The following is a 24,694-nucleotide window of genomic DNA, read 5'->3' on the forward strand; positions in this document are numbered from 1 at the left end:
ATGTAGGAATTTGTCAAAAGTCCTGTCACAAGTTCACCCACCGGAACATCCTTAGGACAGGCCAGGGTTGTGTCTAAGCTTTTGACTATACCCCAGGTCACTTTCTGGTCTCATCAGATGAAAAAAAAAAAAAAAAACAGTTCTTTTGAAACATTTATTTCACTGAGGCAGAAATAACATATTTATAAATGAACTCTACACAAGCACATTATCTTGAGAATGTTGAATCAAGTTGGATACAGATCAAAAAACATGAGAATTTCAGAAAAGTACACCTAAATTCTGAAATCTACCACTTACAGGAAGGTAACAATGACAATAGGAAAATTGATCCATAGTATTACGCCATTCCATGATTTGTACCTCAAACACATTTGCTCAAAACGAAAAAAAGGTAATTGACAGTTACAACACAAACACCTCAGCTGCAGATCCCCAACCCCTCCCCTCAAAAACACTTTCCAGCCAAGGCAATATCCTTTGAATGTGTAGTAGCTTTGAGCTAACACACAGCAAAATATATTGTGTACAGTACAAACTTTTAACTGAACTTTTACAGGACCGTACAGTAGTCGCAAGAAGCTAAACTAAAAAAAAAAAAACATTATGGTAACACAAAAATGCTTAACAAACATATCCTTGGACTTCTGCCAATAAAGCACCCTCCTTCACTTCGCAATGAAGAACAGGTTTAGTCACAAGTTATCTCCCTTTTCACATATCCAGTTCTTTTACGAAGTCTTTACACTGTTTCATGAAAGTACGCTTCTGTATGAATCCGAAACTTACAATTCTACTTTTAAACCCTGCAAATCTACAATTGCCAAAATACAGAGCCACCTTTAAATACAGATAGAGAAATATTAATGAAGAATGAATGCATGATTTAGGGCCTCAAATCCCATTTAATAAACGTATCCTGTGATTTGAACACATTACAATCCGAATCAAGAAGAGTGTCGCTTCCTCCGGGTCTACAAGAAGTATAAGTAGACATGCGCACGGTATCTCTTTGATCCACTGTTACATCGTAAACCATGGAAAACTTTATGAACAGGCAAATTCCAGGAATACAGCCTCCCAACCATCAGAGATTCCTGTCATCTGCCCCAGAATTCATCAATCCACATTTGAGGTTACAGGACCCAACAAACCCCAAAGCTTCTCAGCCGTGCTTGGGAATACAGAATGGGTCACTCCTACCATCAGGAGTGGGTGTGTATAAGTTTTTACAATGTACAGATAGTCTTGACCATGATGAATGTGAATGGTTTCTGAACTTCACATTTTTATGACTTGGCAGCAGCGGTAGTTGCACTGTCTTCACGTTTTTCTTCATCATCCTCATTTTCATTGTGAGTGTGCCATGTGAGTCTTTCTTCATAAAATGCTATTACAATCTGGGGACATTTCACATTAGCTTGTCGGGCTGGCACCAAATCTGCTTCATCACTGTCTTTCCTGTAACAAAAACCAAATTGTCAGATAAACCTGTTTCAATTAAAACATCAAATACTACCCAAACACTAGGGAGTCTTCCAATGATCCTTCTGCATGGTAACTGGCAGTTTATTTTGGCATTAATACTTTAGGACTATGTAATAATCAACAAGGAAATAAGGGTTGGGGGGAGGGGGGGGGGGTTGAAAGGTCAACTCCTTTTCGAAAATTATTACAGTCAAACCTGTACATGCAGACACCTGAAAAGAGTCCATCTGCTCTAAATGGCCACTCTTTGCTGGGACCGAGCGATTTTCCATGTTAAACGCCCAATGTGTCCAGCGGCCACTAAAATCCAATATAAACCTCTTTCATGCGTCCAGAAGACTTGATCCGTGCGGAGAATGGTTTCAAGATGCCCGGCGCAGACGTGTGAATGTCACAGGGCCACTGCTGCAGGAAAAAACCTTGAAATTTGCCGTTGATCTGGATAATAGTGACTTCTGCTCAGACAACACAGAGTTCGGCAAGATGAGCGGAGAGAGAGGGGATGTGAACAAAGCCACAGTGGAAGACTGGAAAGCCAACTTGCCAGAGCTCTGCAAGGACTACACGCCTGAGGACATTTTCAATATGAACGAGAGGGGCTTGTTTTTCAGTGACACCACAAGGAATACCTTTTATGTGAAAGGGGATGAAAGCGCCCCAGCTGTTTCGGCCAGTTGGACATCAACACGCTCCCAGTGACTTACCGGTACAACAAAATGGATGATGTCTGTGTTGTTTGAGAATTGGCTTTTAGACTTAGATCAGCAGATGAAAAAGGAAGGTACACACGTGCTGCTGTTTCTTCACAAAGCCCCCATCTCGCCAATAAGTAAATTTGCAGAACATCAAGCTGATGTTTTTACCAGCAAACACGACCAGCAAGTCTCAGCCAATGGACCAGGGAATTATCCAAGCCGCTGGACTGAAGTTCCGTCGCCGACAACTCCAGTACATGCTGAAAGCTATGGATAATGATGAGCTTTCAACCGGTACGGACTTATTGAATTCAATTTCAATTCTATATACTGGATAGCAAGTGCCTGGAAGGAAGTAGACAAGTCCAGCAGACGTTCCCCTGGCTCTCGTGAAGCTAGCTGCAACTTTGGAGAACTAGCAGATATAGACACAAAAGGCACACCTGCAGCACAGAATTGTTCCATTGTTGATGCGCAAGTGTACATCACAAAGTGAAAGATGTTTTCTGTACAGCAAGGACAAATGGATATGCTGAACCTCGTAATGGGATTAGAGGACAAAGTAAATTCCTTTGCTATGGTGTCAAGACCAACACAGACCAAAATAAACGACTTATTTAATTGATTTCCTGATACACCTGTGGGTATATAGGCCTGTTTATGATTGCTTCAGCCATCTACAAGTGTGCTGTTTATATTTATCCATGTGTGTGTGTGTGTGTTTTTTTTTCTTCTTTTTTTACCACTTGTTATATTATTGTGTGTCGGCCTTAGTGCTTTTAGACTTCTTTGTATGAAATAAATACATATACGTGTATGTTAGTTGGAACTCATTTAGTTATGTGTTGACTTGGTCTTTTACTCAACCTGTCGTGTGTGTCCACCTGTCATATGTGGCCACTTTTTCTTTCTTTTTTTTCCCCTGACTGGCCACACATGGCATGTTTGACTGTATTTGTAGAATTTAAAACTGAGTATTGTTAATGTCTTATTTGCGTGGTACTAACATTCGCCGATTTCACGGCAAACACATTTCCGTGAAAATAAGTGCCAGCGAATATAAAACTCATGTAAGTAATTTATTAATGTACCATGCATTCACAGTTATAAATTCGTTAACAGTTCTAATTCATTTTCAAACATGTTAATTAGAAATACATAATTGTAATGTATTCCGGTTTTCACAAATCCAGCTTAATTGATCATCAGTTAATCTTGCTTTCTTTTAAGGAGGCCTAGCTCTAAGTATCGCCACAATGCGACGCTGTTGTTGCTGTTGAATTATTGCCTCGATTAGAGAAATAAAAATCAATAATTTGTTCTGGGTGTGTGTATGTGACACGACATACATACGATGAGAGAGGCTGTTTTTTTGTCAACTGTAGTTGCTTCCAGCCAGATCACATTTCAGTAGCGCCTGATACATCGCTCTGGGGTTTTCTCACTTCAAACTTTTCATAATGATGATTTCTGAGAAATTTACTCAAATCTTTCATAGTTCACTTAAAGTTTCACTGCTGATGCATCAGAATTAAACAGTGGGATTTATTTAAATCACATTTAATCCTACGCCATCTTCCAGAGTGAGTGACACGAATATTTTCCCACACAGCAGGTAAGGTCTTCATCTCATAAAGATTAATAGTCTTCAAAAAGGTTAAAAGCTTAGAAGGATTAGCTTCCTTTGTCTCATCAAGTTACTGTATTGTACAGAATTTTTGTCATATCTTACATGTACAAACAAGTTTAAATGACAACACTGTTACTTGAACGCTTGAGTTGTTTTTTTACTTGATTTTTTTTTTTTTTTTTTGATTGGTGTTTTACGCCGTACTCAAGAATATTTCACTTATACAACGGCGGCCAGCATTATGGTGGGTGGAGACCCGGCTGAGCCCAGGGGAAACCCACGACCATCCGCAGGTTGCTGGCAGACCTTCCCACTTACGGCCGGAGAGGAAGCCAGCATGAGCTGGACTTGAACTCACAGCGACCGCATTGGTGAGAGGCTCCTGGATCATTACGCTGCGCTAGCGCGCTAACCGACTGAGCCACGGAGGCCCCTTTTTTACTTCATGTTTATGTATTGAAGTTTGATCAGTTGTCCAAAAATTCTGCTAAGATCTGAGAAAGTTGATTTCCACAAATGTGTCTTCTTACCAAATCCGCGAAAGTTTATGCCCTGAATAAAAAGGCATTTACTGTATGTGTTAGTAGCTACAGGACTACTTACAAAGTTTTTATTTCCGTTGATGGTTTGTTAGGCATAATTAAAAGCTTTTCCCTCCAGGAAAATAAAAAAATTCTACAGGTGATCATTTAATTAAAAACCTGCTTTCTGGTCTGATCATACCTTTTTAAACCTAACAGCCCTCATGCCATGAAGTAATCACCATCTCAAGTTTTCCAAAAGTTAACCAGCACATTGAAAGTACTCACCATTTCATCAAAAACATGAGCTCTCCACTGCTGTCAGTGGCACCTATTATCCTCTCTGGCTGTAAACCTCGATCAAATCCGCGTGGCTTGTTATCATCCTCCTGCAAATATTACATTGTGTGACCTTTACTTTCCACTGGGAAATCGCACTCCGTCTACCTCACATTTTTTCACTAGTTTTTCATCCTAGTTACTGCAAAATAATGGTGCATTTGGGAACTTAACTCTACATAACATTTATCAAGTTCCATGTAGGTCATATAGAAAATAAACAAACCTGTCCAAAACAAAGCGAAATTAAGTCAAAAGATTTTGACTAAAGTTGCATAAGTCAATGAAGACACCGCAGCAATGGAAGTCCATTTGAAAGCTTTGTCCCATTCCTGTCCACAATTTAAATACCTTCTTAGAACTTGCACTGGATTTAACGTCTGCAAGCTTCTTTTTCTTTTTGCTGGCTCCATCATCTTCACCATTCTGCTTTCGCTTCCTCTCCAAGTCTCTCTTTTTCTTCTTGTCTTCAAATTCTGCTATTAGATCAGGGCAGTCTAGGTGACCACTTGGCTCCCATGTGTTATCAGAGCTGCAGAAAACGATGATCAAGGATTTAAATTGTTACATTAATGGCAAATTATCTCGGATATAACTCTGGTTATCTAAAAAGAAAACTTCATGAGTAAATGAGGTGCATAATGTTTTGGCCTTCACTGTTATCATTTCTCTCTTCTCTTCCATTCTTTTCCAAACAATGGAACTGTAATAAATTAATCCAAAACTGCTCAAAAAACCTTTCTCAAATTCTTTTATTTTGTACACAAATTGCCACGTAAGATATTTTATTTGTGTCCGGAGTTTTGAGGGATTTTCCTTTTTAAAACCATACAGCTTTGTTTTCATTGTTCACACTGGATTTTTCACTTTTGTGGTGGCAGCCAGATTTATTCGAGGAGTCATTTAGGTGGAAGGCACGTGATATTCAGTGGGTCTTTCATCAGTCAATACAAGTGACCACTGTTGGCTATTTCTTGCCACCAAGGCCCCAAAAACAATGGCAGTGGTGAGATATTGAAATTTACACACGAGAATGGGGTAGGACATCTCTCTGTCTGACTAACAATTTAATTTCTTTATTTATTTGATAGTTGCTTAACACCATGCTCCAGAAGTTTTCAGTCATACGAGAGTGGCTAAAATAGTCACTTGTCTAAACTGTCTGCCTGACAAGATAACATGCAAATAAAGCAGCGCAAAGATTCCTTGTGAGTGACAAATGCAAGTCTAGTAAACCAAACACAATCTTCCTTTCCACCCATAACATATTATAAAATATTCTTAATTCCCAACATTCTCTCCGGCAGAAGTGAAGTTAAACAGCAGACTGCATAATTAAAACACAATACATTGTCTAAGATTTGAAGTTCACTGAACATTTTCCATGGTCTAGACAAGGGGAGGTAAAGAAGTCACTCTTCAGCTGTGTTCCTCACTACAGCAACTTGAGTTGGTAGTCGAAGGGAAATCCCGGATAAAACTGAACATCTGGTTGTTATTTATTTATTTGATTGTTATTTATTTATTTGGTGTTTTACACGGTAATCAAGAATATTTCACTTCTATAATGCCAGCGTTCATCGTGGTAGGAGGAAACCTGGCTCAGCCAGAGGAGCAAAAAACCATGCGCAGGTTGCTGCCAGACCTTTCCACGTACCAGATGATTCAAAGTCAAGTACATCAGTAGACATCTGAAAGTCTTAACTTCACATGGATGACAGCTAAAAAAATAGCACAATTTTTCGCCTTTGGCAACATGACACTTTAAAAATAAAAAAAGAGCTGTCTAACAAAATTGTCCAACCAAGACAGCACCGTGGACAGCACCTCCTTACACAGCCTCCCACCCCACTTCGCTCCTAACAATGGAAAGAAGGGAAAGGCAACTTGACAGAAAGGTTACCAAAAGAGTTTGCCAGAAGGAGACACATGCATGCAAAACAGCTCAATACATGAAGTAATGAAGTCATGAATTGGTAACTGATCTGCACACATGATGAAATATCCTCCTTGCGCCATTACTCTCTACATGGGCACCTAACCGCCATTCATGCAGTACTTTTTAAATTATGACTCTTAACTTTTACTTTAACATTACTTTCCCTGTTATTGATTGCCGATGGGCTAAAAATTACCTGACCAAGAATGAGATAATCAACTGTTGCATATTAGCTTGCTCAATTGACACCATATCAATCGTGCCAAAACTCACTCTGGATATCCCTTCCATTTGAGAAGATACTCCTTTTTGCCGTTCTTGATCCGACTATCAACTACTCGCTCTACTGTATATTCTTCCTCTCCCAGATCTTCTTCGTCCTCTTCTGGTTCCAGTCCAGCATCGTCATCTTTGTTTTTACGACCCATGTTTGATGCCCTGTGGACACCACATGAATATCAACACATACCATTTATAGGCAACACTTTCCAAGGCTTATAATCTGCGGCACTGCTACAAGTGTATGTAAAAGTACAACGAAAGGAAAGGTTTTACTAGGTCTCAATAGTGCAGACTAATTAAGTTAAACTTTTGTATATTTATGACATAAAACACAGTTTTATTCATCAACAAAGATGTTTATTTTACAATTTGTGTCGGAATTGAAATTCCTAACCTAAAAATATACTTGGCAGGTTTAGAGCCACTTTCCTTTTAAATGTATATCCTACTATGTACCTTGGTTAAAAGTGCAAAAAAAACATGAATAATTTGACACACTGTGAACAATAATTCTCTCATCTCATTAACACTTGATGCTTGTCTGATCACATTACAGCTATTATTTGTATATATTCCACACAGATGTTGAATTTCAGTGTTATTTTCTAAATCAGCTAGTCAATCAACTTGAAAAAGACACAAACCATTATGCTAGTAGACAGATTAACACTCAAACCACCTGGCAGACTGCATCACGCTGCTCCAAATAGATCAAACCCGTTAAATGCTTTGACTATAGAATTCTCTCACAGTAGGTGTTCTCAACATGACCACTGCACCTGCCTCATAAGTGCAGGGATTTATATTCCATTAAGTTATTAACGGTCATTCATTTTTGGCAAGTTTTGTCATTGTCCTAACTCAGGAAGGGATCTTCACAGTTTGAGAAGTAAAGTGTTCAAAACCACATGTATAAACAATGAAATTAGAAAAAGCATAGGAGCCTCTGACATCTGTCATTTGTCAATGCCATACACTCGTCAGAAGTGAGACAAGCTGTGACTGGGCTCAGGAAGAAAAATTCATTCTCTCACCAAACTGAAATCAAACCTAGTCAGAACATGCATTTAACATTACTATCTGTTTTTTGTTTTAGTCCTGCTGCATGCCTATTATAGCTGTGAGGTCTTCCCATAATGCTAAACCATCACTGTGAATTTATATAAATTACATCAACACATTTAATAAGAAAATCTAAGCAGGGCTTTGAAAATTTCTACACATTTGAAAACGAAAGCAGCTGTCAGACCAGCCAAAGTTAAAAAAAAAAAATGGTTTGGAATTTCACATGAAAATTCAATACTCTACAAATGCAGAACCTGGAGTGCCCTTTTGTAACACCAAAACATATATATATATGTATACATGTATATACAACGATCGGAACAATTTTCTGTTCTTATTTCTGTTCTCACTTTCGATTGCTGAGTGGTCCAAGTGCCTGGCCAGCCTCAGTCATTGTTCTCTTGGTTTATTCAATAGCTCCCAAAACAGGAGTTGAGTCACTCATCAGTTCTGTGAAGATACCTGTTGAGGAAGGGTATCTAATGCCAGCATACATTCAATCAGAGTCTCCCATTAGACCAAATGAAAAGTATTTTTTTTAAAAATGAGTTTTAATAATTTAATTTTAATTTACATTAAGATTTTGTGTTGATACATTTGATTGCCTACTGGGAAGAATCTCCTGAGAGAACACAGCAAGCAATGCATAAATTAGAGAAACTGAAAAGAGAACACCAGTAACATTTAACAATTCCACCATATAGCTAGACTCTACCTTTCTGTGTTCTAGTCAAATACCAGTCACTTACCAAACAGGATATTACCCAAAGCTTGGGAATTAACTGCATCTTTAGACTAGAAATACTAACGCCATCAGTTAATTCACATTCCTTCACGTCAACTCGACATTTGGCAATAGCTGATTCTGGGTGCAACAAAGGCAGATGAATGCAGACATTCAATAGTTTTTTTAGAAACCTCTACCTTACAATCATCTATGAAATGCAGATGGATCAGCATTTGACATTTTCTTGGAAATCCACAATCTACAATTTCCAATGGCTAAGCTACCTATTAAACTCAGGGCTGGCTGAAGCTTTTGTGTGAAGATCGTTTCAGTATGCATAAATGAATCGGATTTAGAAAAGCACAGTTTTCAAGCTTTCCTGGTCTATTTTTTGGAGAAGGGTGAAAAAGAATGTGATTGCAATTGCTCTCATGCAGAAAAATGAATTTAATAAACCAGTGAAAAATGATTTCCAAGGTCTGGGCTCCCTTTCCAAAAAAAAATCAGGTTTCTCGTAACCTTTTCACGGATTAACTGGTCTGCAAAGCGATGCCATTTGCAAAGAATAAATGATTTACATTTCATGGAAGTGGACCCAGTCCTCCCTACTCTGTTCCTGTTCAGTGCAACCCACTAAATCTACCTCAAACTACACTAAATGATAACATTTCATATAGTTCTCATCTTGAAGCTGTTCCAGAACGTGTTTGAAGATGTATAAACTTTGAAGATATTTTGAGGTGTTACCTGTACTTTATTTACATATATCTTAGCATAGATGCATTGAAACACCGGTGCATATATATAGGACATATATAGTTATATTACTTTATCAGTTTTACACTAATAATTGCTGTAAAAAGGCTACATCTTCTCTGCATTTGTTCCTGAATTTAACAGTTAGCCCAAGGAAATATAGTTGCGGAATGTAACTTTGAAACTGAGCAATGCAGTTGCCAGAGTTACAGAGAGAAACAGTCCCAAATGTGTCAAATTGACAGTAAGAAACAGTTGTCTCTCCTCATACCAGCATTAAATCTTCCCCAGCATACATCCATGTCAACTGCATATTTCTACAAATTAACAAGCCTGTTTTTTGGTTGACCTAACCAAAACTAATTCATGGCAATAAAACAAAGTAAAAACTAGAGCCCAAGGGCTGTGAAATGGGTCTTTTGCTATTCTTCAATTTTCATTTTTCTTGTAATGACCAATTGTCTCCTAGTACAATGGATTGGTCTTCTAAGCCCACAAAGGGCCTGTCACTTATTCTGTCTGTAATAAAGGATTTTGACATGACTTTAAAGAGAATTCATTGCACCAGAACATCATACTATGAAACTCTGAGATTTTAGACATACTTGTTACCAATTTTATTTGTTCCATTAGTGTGAGCATGAAAATTTGCACCACTGCCATATGAGGCAACAGACCAAGGCAACATATTGTAAAACAATACATATTTTGGTCCTTACACTGTATAGTTGTATCTCAACAGTACAAATATAGCAAAATACATGTACAGTCAATCTTTTCTCGATCTTTTCAGAATTAGTCGTATTTAAATGTTCATCACATATGGCAAACATAATAAACTGCCCATTCCACAATTTAACATAACTTTTTCGACCAACCATGAAAAACTTTGTATGATAAGTTTGTTGTCATTCACGTAATTAGGAAGATCAAATATTGGGCAGTAACCCAAGGGGTCAAGCAGTGCTACAGATAATATTCAGAGGTAGTGCGGTATTCCCTACTTTTCCAGAGGGAGTACTGGATAAACCTACTGCAGTACACATTATTTGCAAATCCTCAACACTTCACTATTTTGGGTTCCCAGCAATACATGTGGAAAGTGTGAAGTTGATTGACTGAAGGGGGTTTGAGAAAATCGAAACACATACACAAGTATACATGTGCATATGGTACATGTATAGGCCTACATAGACCTACCAGTACAGAGGCTGTAACATGTAGGACTACAGGTATATACCGATAGCCCAGAATTCTAGAATAAATTAATTATTTCAGCTCTTCTTCTACAATAGAAGACAAAAATTTATTACATGTGCTTTATTTATTGGCAGCATGTAGTATGAATCTGACGTGTTTCTGAACAGTAGCAGTTCTTGTAATCGTTCTATTTCATTGCATTAGCATCTCTCCTCAGAAATCACCGATACACACAGGCTGGAAACTGGACTCTCGACGGCAGTTTAACATAGCACAAATAAATGATAATCAGTGTAGAATTAAGTCTCACAACAGACTGCCAGTAGGCCTAACCCTTTTGGTCAGCGAGTCTCACAACAGACTGGTTAATGACACAGACCACATGGTTGATGCCATTTTATGCAAGGGAAGATTTAATGCCCGTGTCAGGTGCGGCAAACATTCCTTACCGTCAAGCATCTGAGGCTGTTACATTCCGCACCTAAAGGAAATCAACAGCCTTAATGAAGGCAGTTTTCAGATTGATCAGTTTAATATATCAAATGGAAATTTATGGATTTTTTGGACACCTGTGTTTAAGCTCACAAAAGAACTTTTAACAGAAAGGCAAAGAGCTTAACCGACAACACTGTTTTGGTGAATAGGGCCTACTGATAATTTTTATCCATTGAATGTTGGTGTGAAGATGGAATAAACAAAGACATGGTACAAGACTATGAAAGACTTTCAGCAGCATCAAGCTATTCCCAGAGCAAGTCATATTTACTTTCCTGGGCAACTTTTTCTTCCCTGAGGATTGGTAAGAAGTCTTGTAGAACACCTTTCCGGACACAAGCCGTTGTTCTTTCCGACATGCTCACATTTCCCCGTACCATACTTCATAGGCGCCGCCATTTTGTTCTAAATCTATCTAAATGATGCGTGCAATGGTAACCCGTAATAATTCCCGGTTCACACAACCAAACGTAAGTGTAGAGCAGACAAATCTCATATCTATTTCTGATGCACTCAGTTAATGAAAACTATAGACCATACCTGATAAAATTTGTTAACTCTGCAGAAGAAATCAAACACAACAACCGCGAAACGTCTTAAAGGTAATGCGCATGTGTGCAGATTATCCGGGCACTACAGTAATATTTTCGCGCGAAAAAATAAGACAATGTCTTTTCAAAATTACTAATTACTTAGTATTCCATTAATTATACAATCAAATTTCTGGCAAAAACACAGACATCAGTACAAAGATAAATTGTTCAACAAAGAAAGACAATAATAATTTATGGTCTTGACAAATTTTCCCATCATGCCTTGCGCGTCATTCTTCATAAATTGGGTCACGCCGCCTCCAGTTCGTCATTGACTTGCGATCCGTTTGTGGATAATAGGTTGTGTTACACCATGCCTTTTGGAGGAGGAAGATATGGCGGCGGTGGTTATGGAGGTGGTGGTGGTGGATTTGGTGGCGGAGGATATGATGATCAGGATGGTGGGGTAAGAAATGGCGTAATTCTCCAGCAGTCCCGAGAACTTGTTAACGGGTCCATTTGTATTTTTTTGTTAGCCGCCATCTTTGGTCTGTAGACCTAAAACGGCATGGCCATACGAATTTGAATGTACCATACTGTTTGGGTTGTAGTCGTGTTTTATTATACAAATCGTCGTATACTTCAGTTTTAAATGATGATCTCAAAATTGAAAAATTAAATATGGGTTACTTTAGTGTGAAACTGTTCAGTTTACCGTTGGTTTCTTTGTCACCAAGGTCCCAGGCGATTCAGGTTTTGTAAGTAGATCACATGTGAATGGTTTAAGTAATCATGGGAGGTAGATGATGAAGAGTGTGCCGAGGTTTTGATATGTTGTATACAAATAATTGTTACAGTTCAAGAGAAGGCGACGAGACGATGAAGTGTTGGACCCTGAAGCTGAACAGTTCAGAAAACTTTTCATTGGTGGTTTAAGCTATGAAACGACCGAAGAAGGACTGAAGGCTCACTTTGAGCAATGGGGCGAAGTCGTGGACTGCGTGGTTATGAAGGATACAGATTCCAGAAAGTAAGAGTCTAGAAATTGTGACTTTCCCTTCCTTATATACGCAAGGTTATAGGAGTATTGAGCTATAATCAGATAGTGAGCGAGCAGAGTGAGTGCTAGCCCCAAAAGTCTCCCAACTCCTTTTCTTATGCTGGCCCAGCCTCAGCGAGTCACAGTGTTAATTTCGCACTAAGCGAAGGTCCACCCCAGTAGTATTTTGTTATCGAACAAATCTCCTCCAAATAAGACACCAACCTAAAGACTGCTTTGTACCCACAGCACCACTACCATATCGTCTTCTTCCCACTACTTTACTGTGGAGCAAAACATGCGAATAGTCGCTCAACATGGCGGCATTCGCTGAGGAGCATATACCGTGGAAGGCTTCATGGCTATAATAAATCCATTCTAAATCGCGTTGAGATGCATGGTGGCTGTGCGGAAAGCCGGACTTGGAGTCATTTATTTGCGCAAGATTACAAAGGCAGGCGGCCTGGACCTTCATTGAGTACAAAATTAACAATGTTAATTTTGTAAGCATTGAGACTCCAAGGATGCTAGGCTAGTATAGGAAAATGAGTGGGAGTCTTTAGGTTCTAAGTGAGAACTGGAGTTGAATGCATATTTGTAATTGCTTTTTCAGGTCACGAGGTTTTGGATTTGTTACCTACCAATCCGCCTCCATGATTGATGAGGCACAAGATAATAGGCCGCACATAATAGATGGAAGAGAGGTGGAGTCAAAGAGGGCAATGCCCAGAGAGGTGAGCTGAATATTTTAGTCGGAGATTTTATGTCATCCTGTAAAGTTGAAGTGCACCTTACCTTGTAGAGAAACATGAAGTCTACAGTAACCAAGACATGAAGCAACCTTGTCTCTAAAACAGCCCAACCTGGAAATTATGGTGTCGGTGTCTGTACAAGTGTATTTGCTTTTGTGTTTTAGGATGCTAACAAAAATGAGGCCCAGGCTACAGTGAAGAAAATGTTTTTGGGAGGTCTGAAGGATGACACAACAGAGGAGGACGTGCGGGAAGCTTGTGAAGCAAATGGCAAAGTTGAACAGATAGAGATGATCACGGACAAGAACACTGGGAAAATGAGAGGATTCTGCTTTGTGACATTTGCAGACTATGACTCTGTGGACAAAATGTATTGTAAGTGTGTAGCATCGCCTGATTTATCTGTACATCTTAAATTTTTTTTTTTTTGTTTTTTGTAGAATCTTGAGTAAGGAAGTTAGGAAGGTTTGTTCCTATATTACACTCAGGTGCATCTGTGAACCAGGGAAGCCCTGTGCTCAAGAAGTTCAAATGAATATCTGTATTTGGATTCCTTTTTTATCTTTTACCTTCAGTAAAGAAGCGCGTGGAAATTAATGGCAGGAGAGTGGAGGTGAAAAAAGCACTGTCGAAACAGGAAATGAACACAGACGGTGGTGGCCGAGGGGGTCGACAAGGTGGAATGGGAGGAGGTGGACGATTTGGTGGACGGGGAGGAGGTAGATATAATTTCTGTAACCTGTTTGTTGAATACTAATATCATGTGGATCACATGTACGAAAGTTTGTGAGCAACGACAGTGGCAATGACAATGACATTTTTGTAATTAAAACTTTCCGAGGTGAGGTTTAATACCAATTGAATAAACAAGGCTTAATCATATTTGTAAACCTTCCCCAATAGTTACTTACTGCAGTGGCTTAAATATAGCTTGTGCCTGGAAAATGCAACAATCCTTTACACCTAAATGATTTTCCTGTAAACTTGACTGTGTGTGAAATGATTATTGTAGGTAACTTTGGAGGAGGTGGAGGAAATTACAACAGTGGAAACTTCGGAGGTGGCGGTAACTTTCGAGGAGGTAGCTATATATTTGTTTTGATTACCTGCTTAGTTTATTATTCATTAGAACACATTTCTATCAGGTTATTAAAGAAGAAAGTAAAAAAGTAACACTGAATACCCATGAAGAAGAATAGGTTGACTGCAGGTGAATTGGCTGAAGATAGAAATTTCATACTTTGAAATGATATTGTGATTTTAGACAAAAAGGTCAAGTTTTTGTATATACCGGTTTTTCACAGTTTGAGAAATCGTGATAATGTTCCCTCTTGTAAGAAGTAACGTGATTATTTTTCTAGGAAACTATGGTGGTTACGGAAACCAAGGTGGGCCCTTCGGTGGTGGTGGAGGATATGGCAACCAAGGAGGTGGAAATTGGGGAAACCAAGGTGGCGGTTACAATGATGGTTACGGTGGGGGCTATGGAAACCAAGGTAAGATCAGTCGAGGAGCTTCAGTTCCAACATTTGGAGAGAAAAGAGAAAAAGAAATGCACATGTAGAAATGTTGTAATTTAACTGCATGAAGTGCAATTTCTCATTTTACAGGTGGCGGAGGTGGGAACTGGGGTCAAGGTAACCAGAACTTTGGATCCAATTATGGCGACAGCTATGGAGGTGGAGCTATGAAAGGTGGCCAAGGAGGATACTCACAACGTGGATCAGGTCCATACGGTGGTGAGGGTCTCGTAAAGCTATCTTGTCTCTTGATAGGATTGCTAAAATTGATTTGATCCAATTCATGGCTGCAGATCATGCATCCATTTTCCGTGAACAGCAATTGAATAAACTAGTCACCCGTTGCTTGACATGGATGCAGTTATCCCCAATTTTGTTTTGGCGAAAACTATAATGCCCTTAATCATCGGAGACAAAACAGCTTGAGAAAAGTAGAATAGTGCTTGTAGACTGACTGTAGTCATGGTCAGGTAGTGCTTTTTTTGAAATTTCGTATGGGAACTGGTTGTTATTTTGTCCAGTTCCAGAACATCTATTGCAGGTGTCTGTATAATAACTCCAGTGTTTTGTACAACATGTTGTCCTGTTACAGGTGGCTATGGAAACCAGGGTGGTTATGGGAACCAAGGTGGTTATGGAGGTGGAGGGGGTGGTTACAGACGCTGAACCCCAGTCAGATCTTCACGGGTAAGTTAGTAGTGTGTAATCAGCACCTGCATTCAGTAAAGAAACCAATGTCTTGCCGGAGAGCAAAAGTGTATTATGAATCGTAAAGTCAGACACTGTATTGTAGTTTAGAACTAATTTCAGCAATACTTCAGTACTTAAATAATAACATTTAATGCATTGACTTTTCCTTGTTATAATCCTTGATTTGTTTTTTGTGTAGGCAGTTTAAAAGTTGAGGTTATGGTAGAGAAGATGCCAGGGCTAAATAGGACAGGAAACTAGATAAAATCGTTTCCATACCAACCAACCACCAGCCATACTCCAAGGTTAGCCAGGACAGCAGCTTAACTTAGGTTAGCTAGGAACCTGGTTGGACCTAGCTGAAGCTAAGCCAGAACAGCGGAAGTGTGTATAGTGACAGTGAGGCAATACTCCAGCATAGTGCCAGGGCTAGGCTTAGCACTAGTATTAGTGCCAGGAATCTAGCTGACCATTGACATTTTCCAAACATCAACTTTTAAACAGTGAAGATTTCATACATTGTCTGTGAACCTAGGAACACCGTCATGGACATTTGCCTTAATGTGGCATGGTTTTTAGTCCTAACTAAAGACTCATTCTCATACTGTAGTCTGGTGACTACATTTGTGCTTTTAATTACATCCTCATTGTCATTTTGTCAAATAAATAGTTATATGTAATATGTACATATACTATGGACTACTAGGATCTACGGACTCGTTACGTTCTTTTCTGGCACTGGATGAATATTCTGGGTGGGTCTCACAAGGAATCGGAAGTTCTCCAGTTAGTGAGGATAAGTGTGCAGCTAGGTTGATGCCCAGGTTAACCAGTGCTTTTTTCCAAGGATAAAAGGCTCCTACTTTATGCAGTAACAGTCCAGATCTTCACACAATCATTGTCATTTTATGTTTAATAAATAATTTTAACATATAAAATGGTGTCAGACTTGTATTGCTAAATTGTCTTTTATATGTAGTTCAGGGTGCTTATTCCCTATTTACATGTGATTTCATAGTAAAGAAACCACAAAACGATCATAGGAAACCAAAAAAAAAATTCCAGTTGCAGAATCTAATGTCTTATAAAACTATGGTAATTGTGTCCCAGCAAAAATGTTGCTGTTTTAAAATGTAGTCCAGTAGCAGGTGTGAAGATGGTAGGTATATAGGTGTGTCAGCAGCTAGTCTGTGAAAGGAGACTTTACACAGCAATGTAGCCAGCAGAGCAGTGCAGGGTTATCAACCTAGAAGTAAAACCGGTTAGAAGGAAAGGAGTTTGGAGCCTAGTGAACAGCACATTTAGGCCAGATCTTGATGTATTAAGTTAAGGGAAGGTAAGTCCTCTCTATTATGAAAGTTTCATAAAGATAAGTAGCCTTAAAGGTAAAGAAAATTATCAGTGATATGTGATGAATATATTTTGAACAGACGTTGAGTCTATGGATAATAAGGGATTAGGTTAGTGTATTTTCATGGTAACTTGATGGCAAGGGGATTAGGTTAGTGTATTTTCATGGTAACTTGATGGTAAGAAGTGTCAACAAATTTTTATCTGGCTGAATGCCGAAAGAAATTGAGCATTTTGAAGAAGCTGAATTTTTTTTCATTTACAGATATGGTTACATCTCAAAACCAGACCTGTGCCTTCAACTCTAAAATTGGGAGACTGGAGCACCTTGGTAAGTTATTTGCAGGGCACAAGTAAGAAAACCTTAGATGGGAAGAATTTCGTAACTGGAATCTGAAGAGGCCATGGAATATGGAATGTCAGAACAGGAAAAGTCGCTCCACTTCTAATGTGTCATGCAAAAAGGCAAAACAAGGTTCACCTGACATTGCAGTAAGGTACATCAGGGTTGCATATGCTTGGTTAACATTGATAGTGGTGTGGTGGTGCTTTCCATCATTCTGTCTTCTAGCACACTTTGACTTTGATACTTTGCAACATCAAAAAAAAAAGGTATGCTTTATAAATTTGTGGTATTAAATGGATGGAAGCATGCTTACATACATACGTTAGATCTGATGGTGTCTTTTCTTTATACTTTTAAGCTGTTCATACTGTGTTCATACATTTTAATGGAATTGAGCTGAGGCAGAACTTAGTATTGGGTCGTAGTACCTTTCTTAGCTGATGGCCTGTTTTCTTTTTGTGCAGTTGCCTGGCTCTGTGACTGAGCTCTCCCGTTGCCCCAATGCCAGGTTTTTCGGGTGTCCTTCCCAGAGCGCGAGATGGCGGCTGTCCGTAGTCTCAAAGTGGTTGGCACAGTAACACTGCACACAGTTTTCAAGATGTGGATTAAACTGATGTGATCGTGAAAACCATACCTCCCATTTCTTGTGAGTGTTGGGAGCCTGCTGAAGGAGATTTATTACAGTGTGCTCTCCCTTTATCGCAGAAGCTGGAGGCAGCCAGTAACCTGAAAAGGGGAAGGACTATGGTGTAAAATGGATTCTGTGTTAACAAGTTTTGTGAGACACTCACACGCAGGAATTGCTTTAAGCTACTGGTAATATCAGTGAACAGTACTCTGCATTTATCAAGATACATCTGATGCACACGTTTTGCTGGTCTTTGCTGGTCACTTACTTCAACGCATTCATTACCACAATAACTAGAACAACGCTAGGTGAAGTGATAATAAAACGAGTTTTCAAAACAAATTTTCATGGAGTTTTTAGATTGTTGATGTATTGAAGTGGTTTAGTACGTGTGTGTGTGTGTGTGTGCGCGCGGGTGCGTGCGTGCGCGTGTGTGCATCCTACATGTACATCTATTCCATGGACTAAAAGTGGCCTATTGTCACTTCGAGCAGTTAGTCAGTTCATTTGGGTTCAGTACAACATGCAACTTCGTAGGGTTAACCTGTTACTGTGTCCGTCCTATCGCACAATATGTATCCACAACATCTGGACCCGTCATCAAAGTGATCGTAGTATCTCTCATGTCTTTTGTTGCACTGGTATCATCGACGCGGTTGCTCCACGGAAGGTACCAAGGACGATGAATTTTGCCCTTCATTTAACATGCGACATTCAGAATGTCCTGAAACCTTAGTAAAACAAGAGCCTAGGATTAGTGTTGTAGTAAGTGGGCGATGAACCATGGTATGGGGTGGGTGTCTATAGTAGGATTGGTGTCGGTGACCTCTTGTGCAGGGCGCTTCAATGAGATATCGCCAGCATTTAGAACTCTGACTGCTCATCAGATGTAATGTGTCCGGGGCAGCACTACTTCCACTTGTGCGAGACCGGTTAGAAACGGGAAACCATCAGAAAAATTATGGAGGCCGTACTTAATTTCAAAATGGTCCACTTCAGTACCCTAATGACCAGGAGACCTGGAATCAATCTCCAGACTTGCACTTGCTGCAGCCTCGCTTGTGTTCAGAACTAAGATGTTTGAGGAAGGAATCAGTACTGGCTGGCCCGGTGTTCGTATAATGTGACAGAGGGGGAGAGGGGGTTTTTGGCATGATTCTGTACTTAGGCGGCATGGACTCGCAATGCCACAAAAAGGCACCGCATATGTACACACTCAGAACTCTTCGTCACACCTGTCGTGTTCATGAAACTGCCGAGGACAGAGGATATGTTTGACGTGTTAAGCTGTAGCGAAAGGCTTGGGTACAAGGTTTGGTCATGCACGAGTTTAGTGTCGCTTTTTTGGGTTGCCGCTCTTAATAAGGAGGTAGATCAAGGACTGGCTGGTATATGATGACTTACACTGTGGGGATGCATGGTATCCCAAGAATTAAGGCAGCACTACCAATGCATCTGGTTGGGTGGCATCGTTATGCAACCGAAATAAAGTTGAAAAGCGAACGTAAACCGAATCGACCTAGGGATTGAGAGTATACCTCTGTAGTGGTGGTAGATGTCGATGTGAACTCGATCTTGGGTGAAAGCTGAAGGGTGCGTTCATGTAAAACGATTGTGGAGTTCAACAACTAGTTAACGGAAATAGGATGAAAGCAATTCTATAAGGGTTGTTTTATTTATTTAATTCGTGTTTAACGCAGGACTCCAGAACATTTCGCTTGTACGATGGCGGAGGATGGAGTGCGTGGAAGACCCGCGACCATCCACATGTTACGGGTAGACCTTCCAACGTACAACTGATGAAAGCCAACATAAGCCGAACTTAAGCTCACAGGGACAGCATTGATGAGAGAGGCACAATTCCTGGGTCACTGTGCTGCGCTAGCGCGCTAACAACAAGGCCACAGAGGTCCCCTGGAACTCATGCACGTTAAGACGTTGAGATCCTGCAAATTGTATGAAATAAAGTATGAAAATAAAACTAAGACACTGTTTCATAGTTTTTGTAGCCTACGACAAATAGCATCGTGTAATGAGGGGATTGAATTCGATGGATCCGGTTTTTAACCGACGAGTCGAACCGTATTCACGTGGCTTTAGCTGTTGGTCTTATTGACGTGAAATTCATGTTAGGCGGATTAATGTTTTAGAGTGAGATTTACAGTTTATAATATATTCGGATGTTGAATTGTCGGTGATATCGTGCAGGTGATTCCGGTTTCACAATTGTTTCATAAAAATCAGAAGATACATCTTTTTGCTCACAGACGTCAGGTGACAAAGATTCGATTAGGGAAGTCCGTGGACCCGATCCACATCCGGATCACCACCAATTGTGATTGAAACTATTTGTACAACTTTGCCAATCATTGTCGGGTGATTTGGGTGGATCCAAGATAGCAAGTGTTGGATTTTTTTTCTCTTTTCCTGCTCTTAGTCCGAGAAATTGTACAAGGAGAGGGAGGGAGAGGAGGAAATCATGCAGAGATAAAGCGCGCATGCGAGGTTGACTTTCTGATTGGATTGGCGATTGTATAGATCTTACCCGTTATGGGAGAAGTTAAGACACCGCGTGCTGGGGGTGGTGGGCAGTGAGCTCACAGCAGGTGCATCTATACGTCGAAGTATGGCATTGTCTTCCAGACGTTTCTCAACAAAATATACCGTTAAATACATAATGTTACATAACTGAACAGAAAGTTTGTTGTCTGGGTAATGCTAGAAGGGATTCTGCTATTGCAGCAGATTATTCTGTTAAATATAACACATATTCTATTCATTCTATATATCAATAGAACGATTCTATCAGACAAACCGTAGAATGTGACACAATAGTTTGTTATATTAACAAAATACATTCTATCACCCAGACAACAGACTTTCTGTAAAAATTAACAGATTGATTTTTGAGTGTACAACAAAGGCCTGCTACCAATCTTGGGTGCCATGTTTAGATCTGAGTGGACGAGGTAAATTTTGAAGGTTTTGGCTATAGTTCTTGGAGCTGAACCATATACGTATCAAGATTTGTTATGGCCGTGTTTATCCTGCCGGAATGATGACCGATTCATCAGTGCTAAAGAATCCTTTATCAGCGAACTTGGTTCCAGATCAAGTTGTTTTACGCAATAAGGATTCCTCTCTTTTGAATTGAAATAATATGCTGGTAAACTGCATTGGAGCAAGGGTTACGCACCGTCTTACCCAGTTAACAATCACACATTTATGATGAACGATCCCAACAATGAATAAGTCAATAAAAATGCCTAACTGATCAGCAAATCCGACTTATAACGGCGAGCCCATGCATAGGACAGAAAACACCAGTGACTGAGTGTGGGTTAAAGACATGCTGTGCACTGTAGAGTGATTGGATGTAGGTAAGGAAAATGTGGTGCACTACACAGTGGTTGGACACGGGTAGAAATGTGGCGCATTATACAGTGGCTGATTGCGGAGAGAAATGTGATGCAGTAAAGAGTGGCTGGATACGGAGAGAAATGTGGCGCCTTACACAGTGGCTGGATACGGAGAGAAATGTGGCGCATTACACACTGGGTGGACGCGGAGAGAAATGTGATACATTACAGAGTTGCTGGATACGGAGAGAAATGTGGCGCATTGCATAGTGGCTGAATACGGGTAGAAATGTGGCGCATTGCATAGTGGCTGGATACGGAGAGAAATGTGGCGCATTACACAGTGGCTGGATATGGAGAGAAATGTGGCGCTTTACACAGTGGCTTGATACGGAGAGAAATGGGGCGCATTACACACTGGGTGGACGCGGAGAGAAATGTGATACATTACAGAGTTGCTGGATACGGAGAGAAATGTGGCGCATTACACACTGGGTGGACGCGGAGAGAAATGTGATACATTACAGAGTGGCTGAATACGGGTAGAAATGTGGCACATTACACAGTGGCTGGATAAGGAGAGGAATGGGGCGCATTACACAGTGGCTGGATATGGAGAGAAATGGGGCGCATTACACACTGGGTGGACGCGGAGAGAAATTGATGCATTAAAGAGTGGCTTGATACGGAGAGGAATGGGGCGCATTACACACTGGGTGGACGCGGAGAGAAATGTGATACATTACAGAGTTGCTGGATACGGAGAGAAATGTGGCGATTTACACACTGGGTGGACGCGGAGAGAAATGTGATACATTACAGAGTGGCTGAATACGGGTAGAAATGTGGCGCATTACACAGTGGCTGGATAAGGAGAGGAATGGGGCGCATTACACAGTGGCTGGATATAGAGAGAAATGGGGCGCATTACACACTGGGTGGACGCGGAGAGAAATTGATGCATTAAAGAGTGGCTTGATACGGAGAGGAATGGGGCGCATTACACACTGGGTGGACGCGGAGAGAAATGTGATACATTACAGAGTTGCTGGATACGGAGAGAAATGTGGCGATTTACACACTGGGTGGACGCGGAGAGAAATGTGATACATTACAGAGTGGCTGAATACGGGTAGAAATGTGGCGCATTACACAGTGGCTGGATAAGGAGAGAAATGTGGCGCTTTACACACTGGATGGACGCGGAGATAAATGTGATACATTACAGAGTGGCTGAATACGGGTAGAAATGTGGCGCATTACACAGTGGCTGGATACGGAGAGAAATGGGGCGCTTTACACACTGGGTGGACGCGGAGAGAAATGTGATACATTACAGAGTGGCTGAATATGGGTAGAAATGTGGCGCATTACACAGTGGCTGGATAAGGAGAGAAATGTGGCACATTACACACTGGGTGGATGCGGAGAGAAATTGATGCATTACAGATGGCTAGATACAGACAGAAACACGGTGCACTACAGATGGCTGGACAGAAATGTGGTAAACTGCAAAGTGGCTGAATACAGATAGAAATGTGGTGCACTACGGTGTGGCTGGATACAGATAGAAATGTGGTACATTACAGAGTGGGTGGATACAAATGGAAATATGGTGCACTATAAAGTGTCTGGATACGGATAGAAATGTGGTGCATTTCAGAGTGGGTGGATACAAACAGAAATACTGTGCATTATAGGGTGAGTGGATACATATAGAAATGCGGTCCATTACAGAGTGACTGTATACACACAGAAATGTGGTGCATTACAGAGTCGGTGGATACAAATAGAAATGTGGTGCACTACAGAGTGGGTTGATACAAATAGATACGTGGTGCACTACAAAGTGGATGGATACAGATAGAAATGTGGTGTATTACAGAGTGGGTGGATACAGATAGAAATGTGGTGTATTACAGAGTGGGTGGATACAGATAGAAATGTGGTGCATTACAGAGTGGGCGGATACAGATAGAAATGTGCTGCACTACAGAGTAGGTGAATATGGATTAAAGAAATATGTAAATGGGCTGATCAACGTGAAGATGGCTGGTTCTAGGGACGGCATGCATGACACCGGATGTGTTCGTGGACGATTTGGATTTAGGCATATCGTATCATTATTGAGATGGCTGGATTTATTGAATGATCTGGGCTGTCTATCATTGAGATGACTGAGTTAATAGATGGCGTGGGTAATTGCCCATCATTAAGTTGATAACATCGGCCAAGGTTAATGGGTATATAGTTTGGTTTGTTCATCATAAAGGTACATGACTGGGTTAATGGATAGTTTAGGTTGTTCGTTATTGTTGACTGGGTTAATGGGTCATGATTTGGGTCGTTCATTATTAAACTGACTGGGTTAATGGATGGTTTGGGTTGTTCATTATTGTTGACTGAGTTAATGAGTCATGATTTGGGTCGTTCATTATTAAACTGACTGGGTTAATGGATGGTTTGGGTTGTTCATTATTGTTGACTGAGTTAATGAATCTTGGTTTGGATTGTTCATGTTAAATTAACCGGGTTAAATCTTGACTGGGTTAATGGGTGGTTTGAATTGTTCATTACTAAACTGAGTAGATGAATGGTTTGGATTGGCCATTGTTAAGATGACGGGGTAATATATGATGGGTTGTTCATTACATGGCTTGGCATAATGGGTGTTTTGGGCTTTTAGATCTGCGTATGGGTTACATATTTCCCATGTGGCTGACTTGGTGAACATGCATGTGCTCCATGCATCTGACAATTTCAGTGGCGGAAACTTAGGCTAAATGACCTCAAGGGTTTTGGTATCTTTATCCAATGGATTTGGAAACGTTGGTTACACTCATTTTTGGATAACTTTCTTCATAATTTTTGTCTTCAAATTGGTTACATATCAGGATAGGCATGCATGTAGGTTCTACTCTGGTCTACACAGTTTAGATATTGATTTCAAGGAAACACGACAGGTCGGTGTCAGTATGATGTGATTGGGTGGGGTGTAATCTCTGGTGTCTTCGACATGATACTTCAGTGGTGGCAGCACTTAGGCGACATGGACTCGCCCTATCACAAGAAGACAAAGTATATGTACAAATCACCTAATGACCCCTTGTCGTCATATGACTGAAAAATTGTGAAAGGATTTTTGTCCAGATTTACCTACTGGTCCTAATTAAAAAGATTATAACCTGTTCAAACGGTACATACCGGGAGGTTAAGTACGAAGTTAAACCCCAAGCATTTATTCATTCATTCATCCGTCTAACATCTGGCCATTAGCATGGAAAACCGTCCACTGCTTATCTTTACCTACATGACTCCGTTCTAATTACGAGTGTATACT

General features: G+C 40.2%; 2 protein-coding genes across 9 annotated transcripts; one reads left to right on the forward strand and one right to left on the reverse strand.

Moving 5' to 3' along the window:
- Positions 1-157: 157 nt before the first annotated feature.
- LOC135461845 (chromobox protein homolog 1-like) lies at positions 158-11,764 on the reverse strand. Of its 3 annotated transcripts, none has more exons than XM_064739090.1 (6): positions 11,678-11,743; positions 8,310-8,421; positions 6,886-7,050; positions 5,025-5,205; positions 4,623-4,723; positions 158-1,461 (listed from the first exon to the last, which is right to left on the reverse strand). In XM_064739090.1, the coding sequence occupies exons 2-6, from the start codon at positions 8,351-8,353 to the stop codon at positions 1,290-1,292; spliced, it is 663 nt and encodes a 220-aa protein (XP_064595160.1). In that variant the 5' UTR covers positions 8,354-8,421; positions 11,678-11,743; the 3' UTR covers positions 158-1,289. The 3 variants fall into 3 exon arrangements, with proteins under 3 accessions (XP_064595160.1, XP_064595162.1, XP_064595163.1); XM_064739092.1 differs by lacking the exon at positions 11,678-11,743 and adding an exon at positions 11,409-11,431; XM_064739093.1 differs by lacking the exon at positions 8,310-8,421 and having other exon boundaries at positions 11,678-11,764.
- A 212-nt stretch (positions 11,765-11,976) lies between these two features.
- On the forward strand, positions 11,977-18,327 carry LOC135477232 (heterogeneous nuclear ribonucleoprotein A2 homolog 2-like). Of its 6 annotated transcripts, none has more exons than XM_064757408.1 (11): positions 11,977-12,136; positions 12,528-12,700; positions 13,323-13,443; positions 13,626-13,836; positions 14,037-14,180; positions 14,474-14,542; positions 14,823-14,957; positions 15,072-15,200; positions 15,574-15,668; positions 15,871-17,352; positions 17,832-18,327. In XM_064757408.1, the coding sequence occupies exons 1-9, from the start codon at positions 12,044-12,046 to the stop codon at positions 15,645-15,647; spliced, it is 1,149 nt and encodes a 382-aa protein (XP_064613478.1). In that variant the 5' UTR covers positions 11,977-12,043; the 3' UTR covers positions 15,648-15,668; positions 15,871-17,352; positions 17,832-18,327. The 6 variants fall into 6 exon arrangements, with proteins under 6 accessions (XP_064613478.1, XP_064613487.1, XP_064613504.1 ...); XM_064757417.1 differs by having other exon boundaries at positions 15,875-17,352; XM_064757434.1 differs by having other exon boundaries at positions 15,072-15,188.
- The last annotated feature ends 6,367 nt before the right edge of the window (positions 18,328-24,694 follow it).

Source organism: Liolophura sinensis, chromosome 1 (genome assembly GCF_032854445.1).
Source record: "Liolophura sinensis isolate JHLJ2023 chromosome 1, CUHK_Ljap_v2, whole genome shotgun sequence".
In the NCBI taxonomy this organism is placed as follows: domain Eukaryota; kingdom Metazoa; phylum Mollusca; class Polyplacophora; order Chitonida; family Chitonidae; genus Liolophura; species Liolophura sinensis.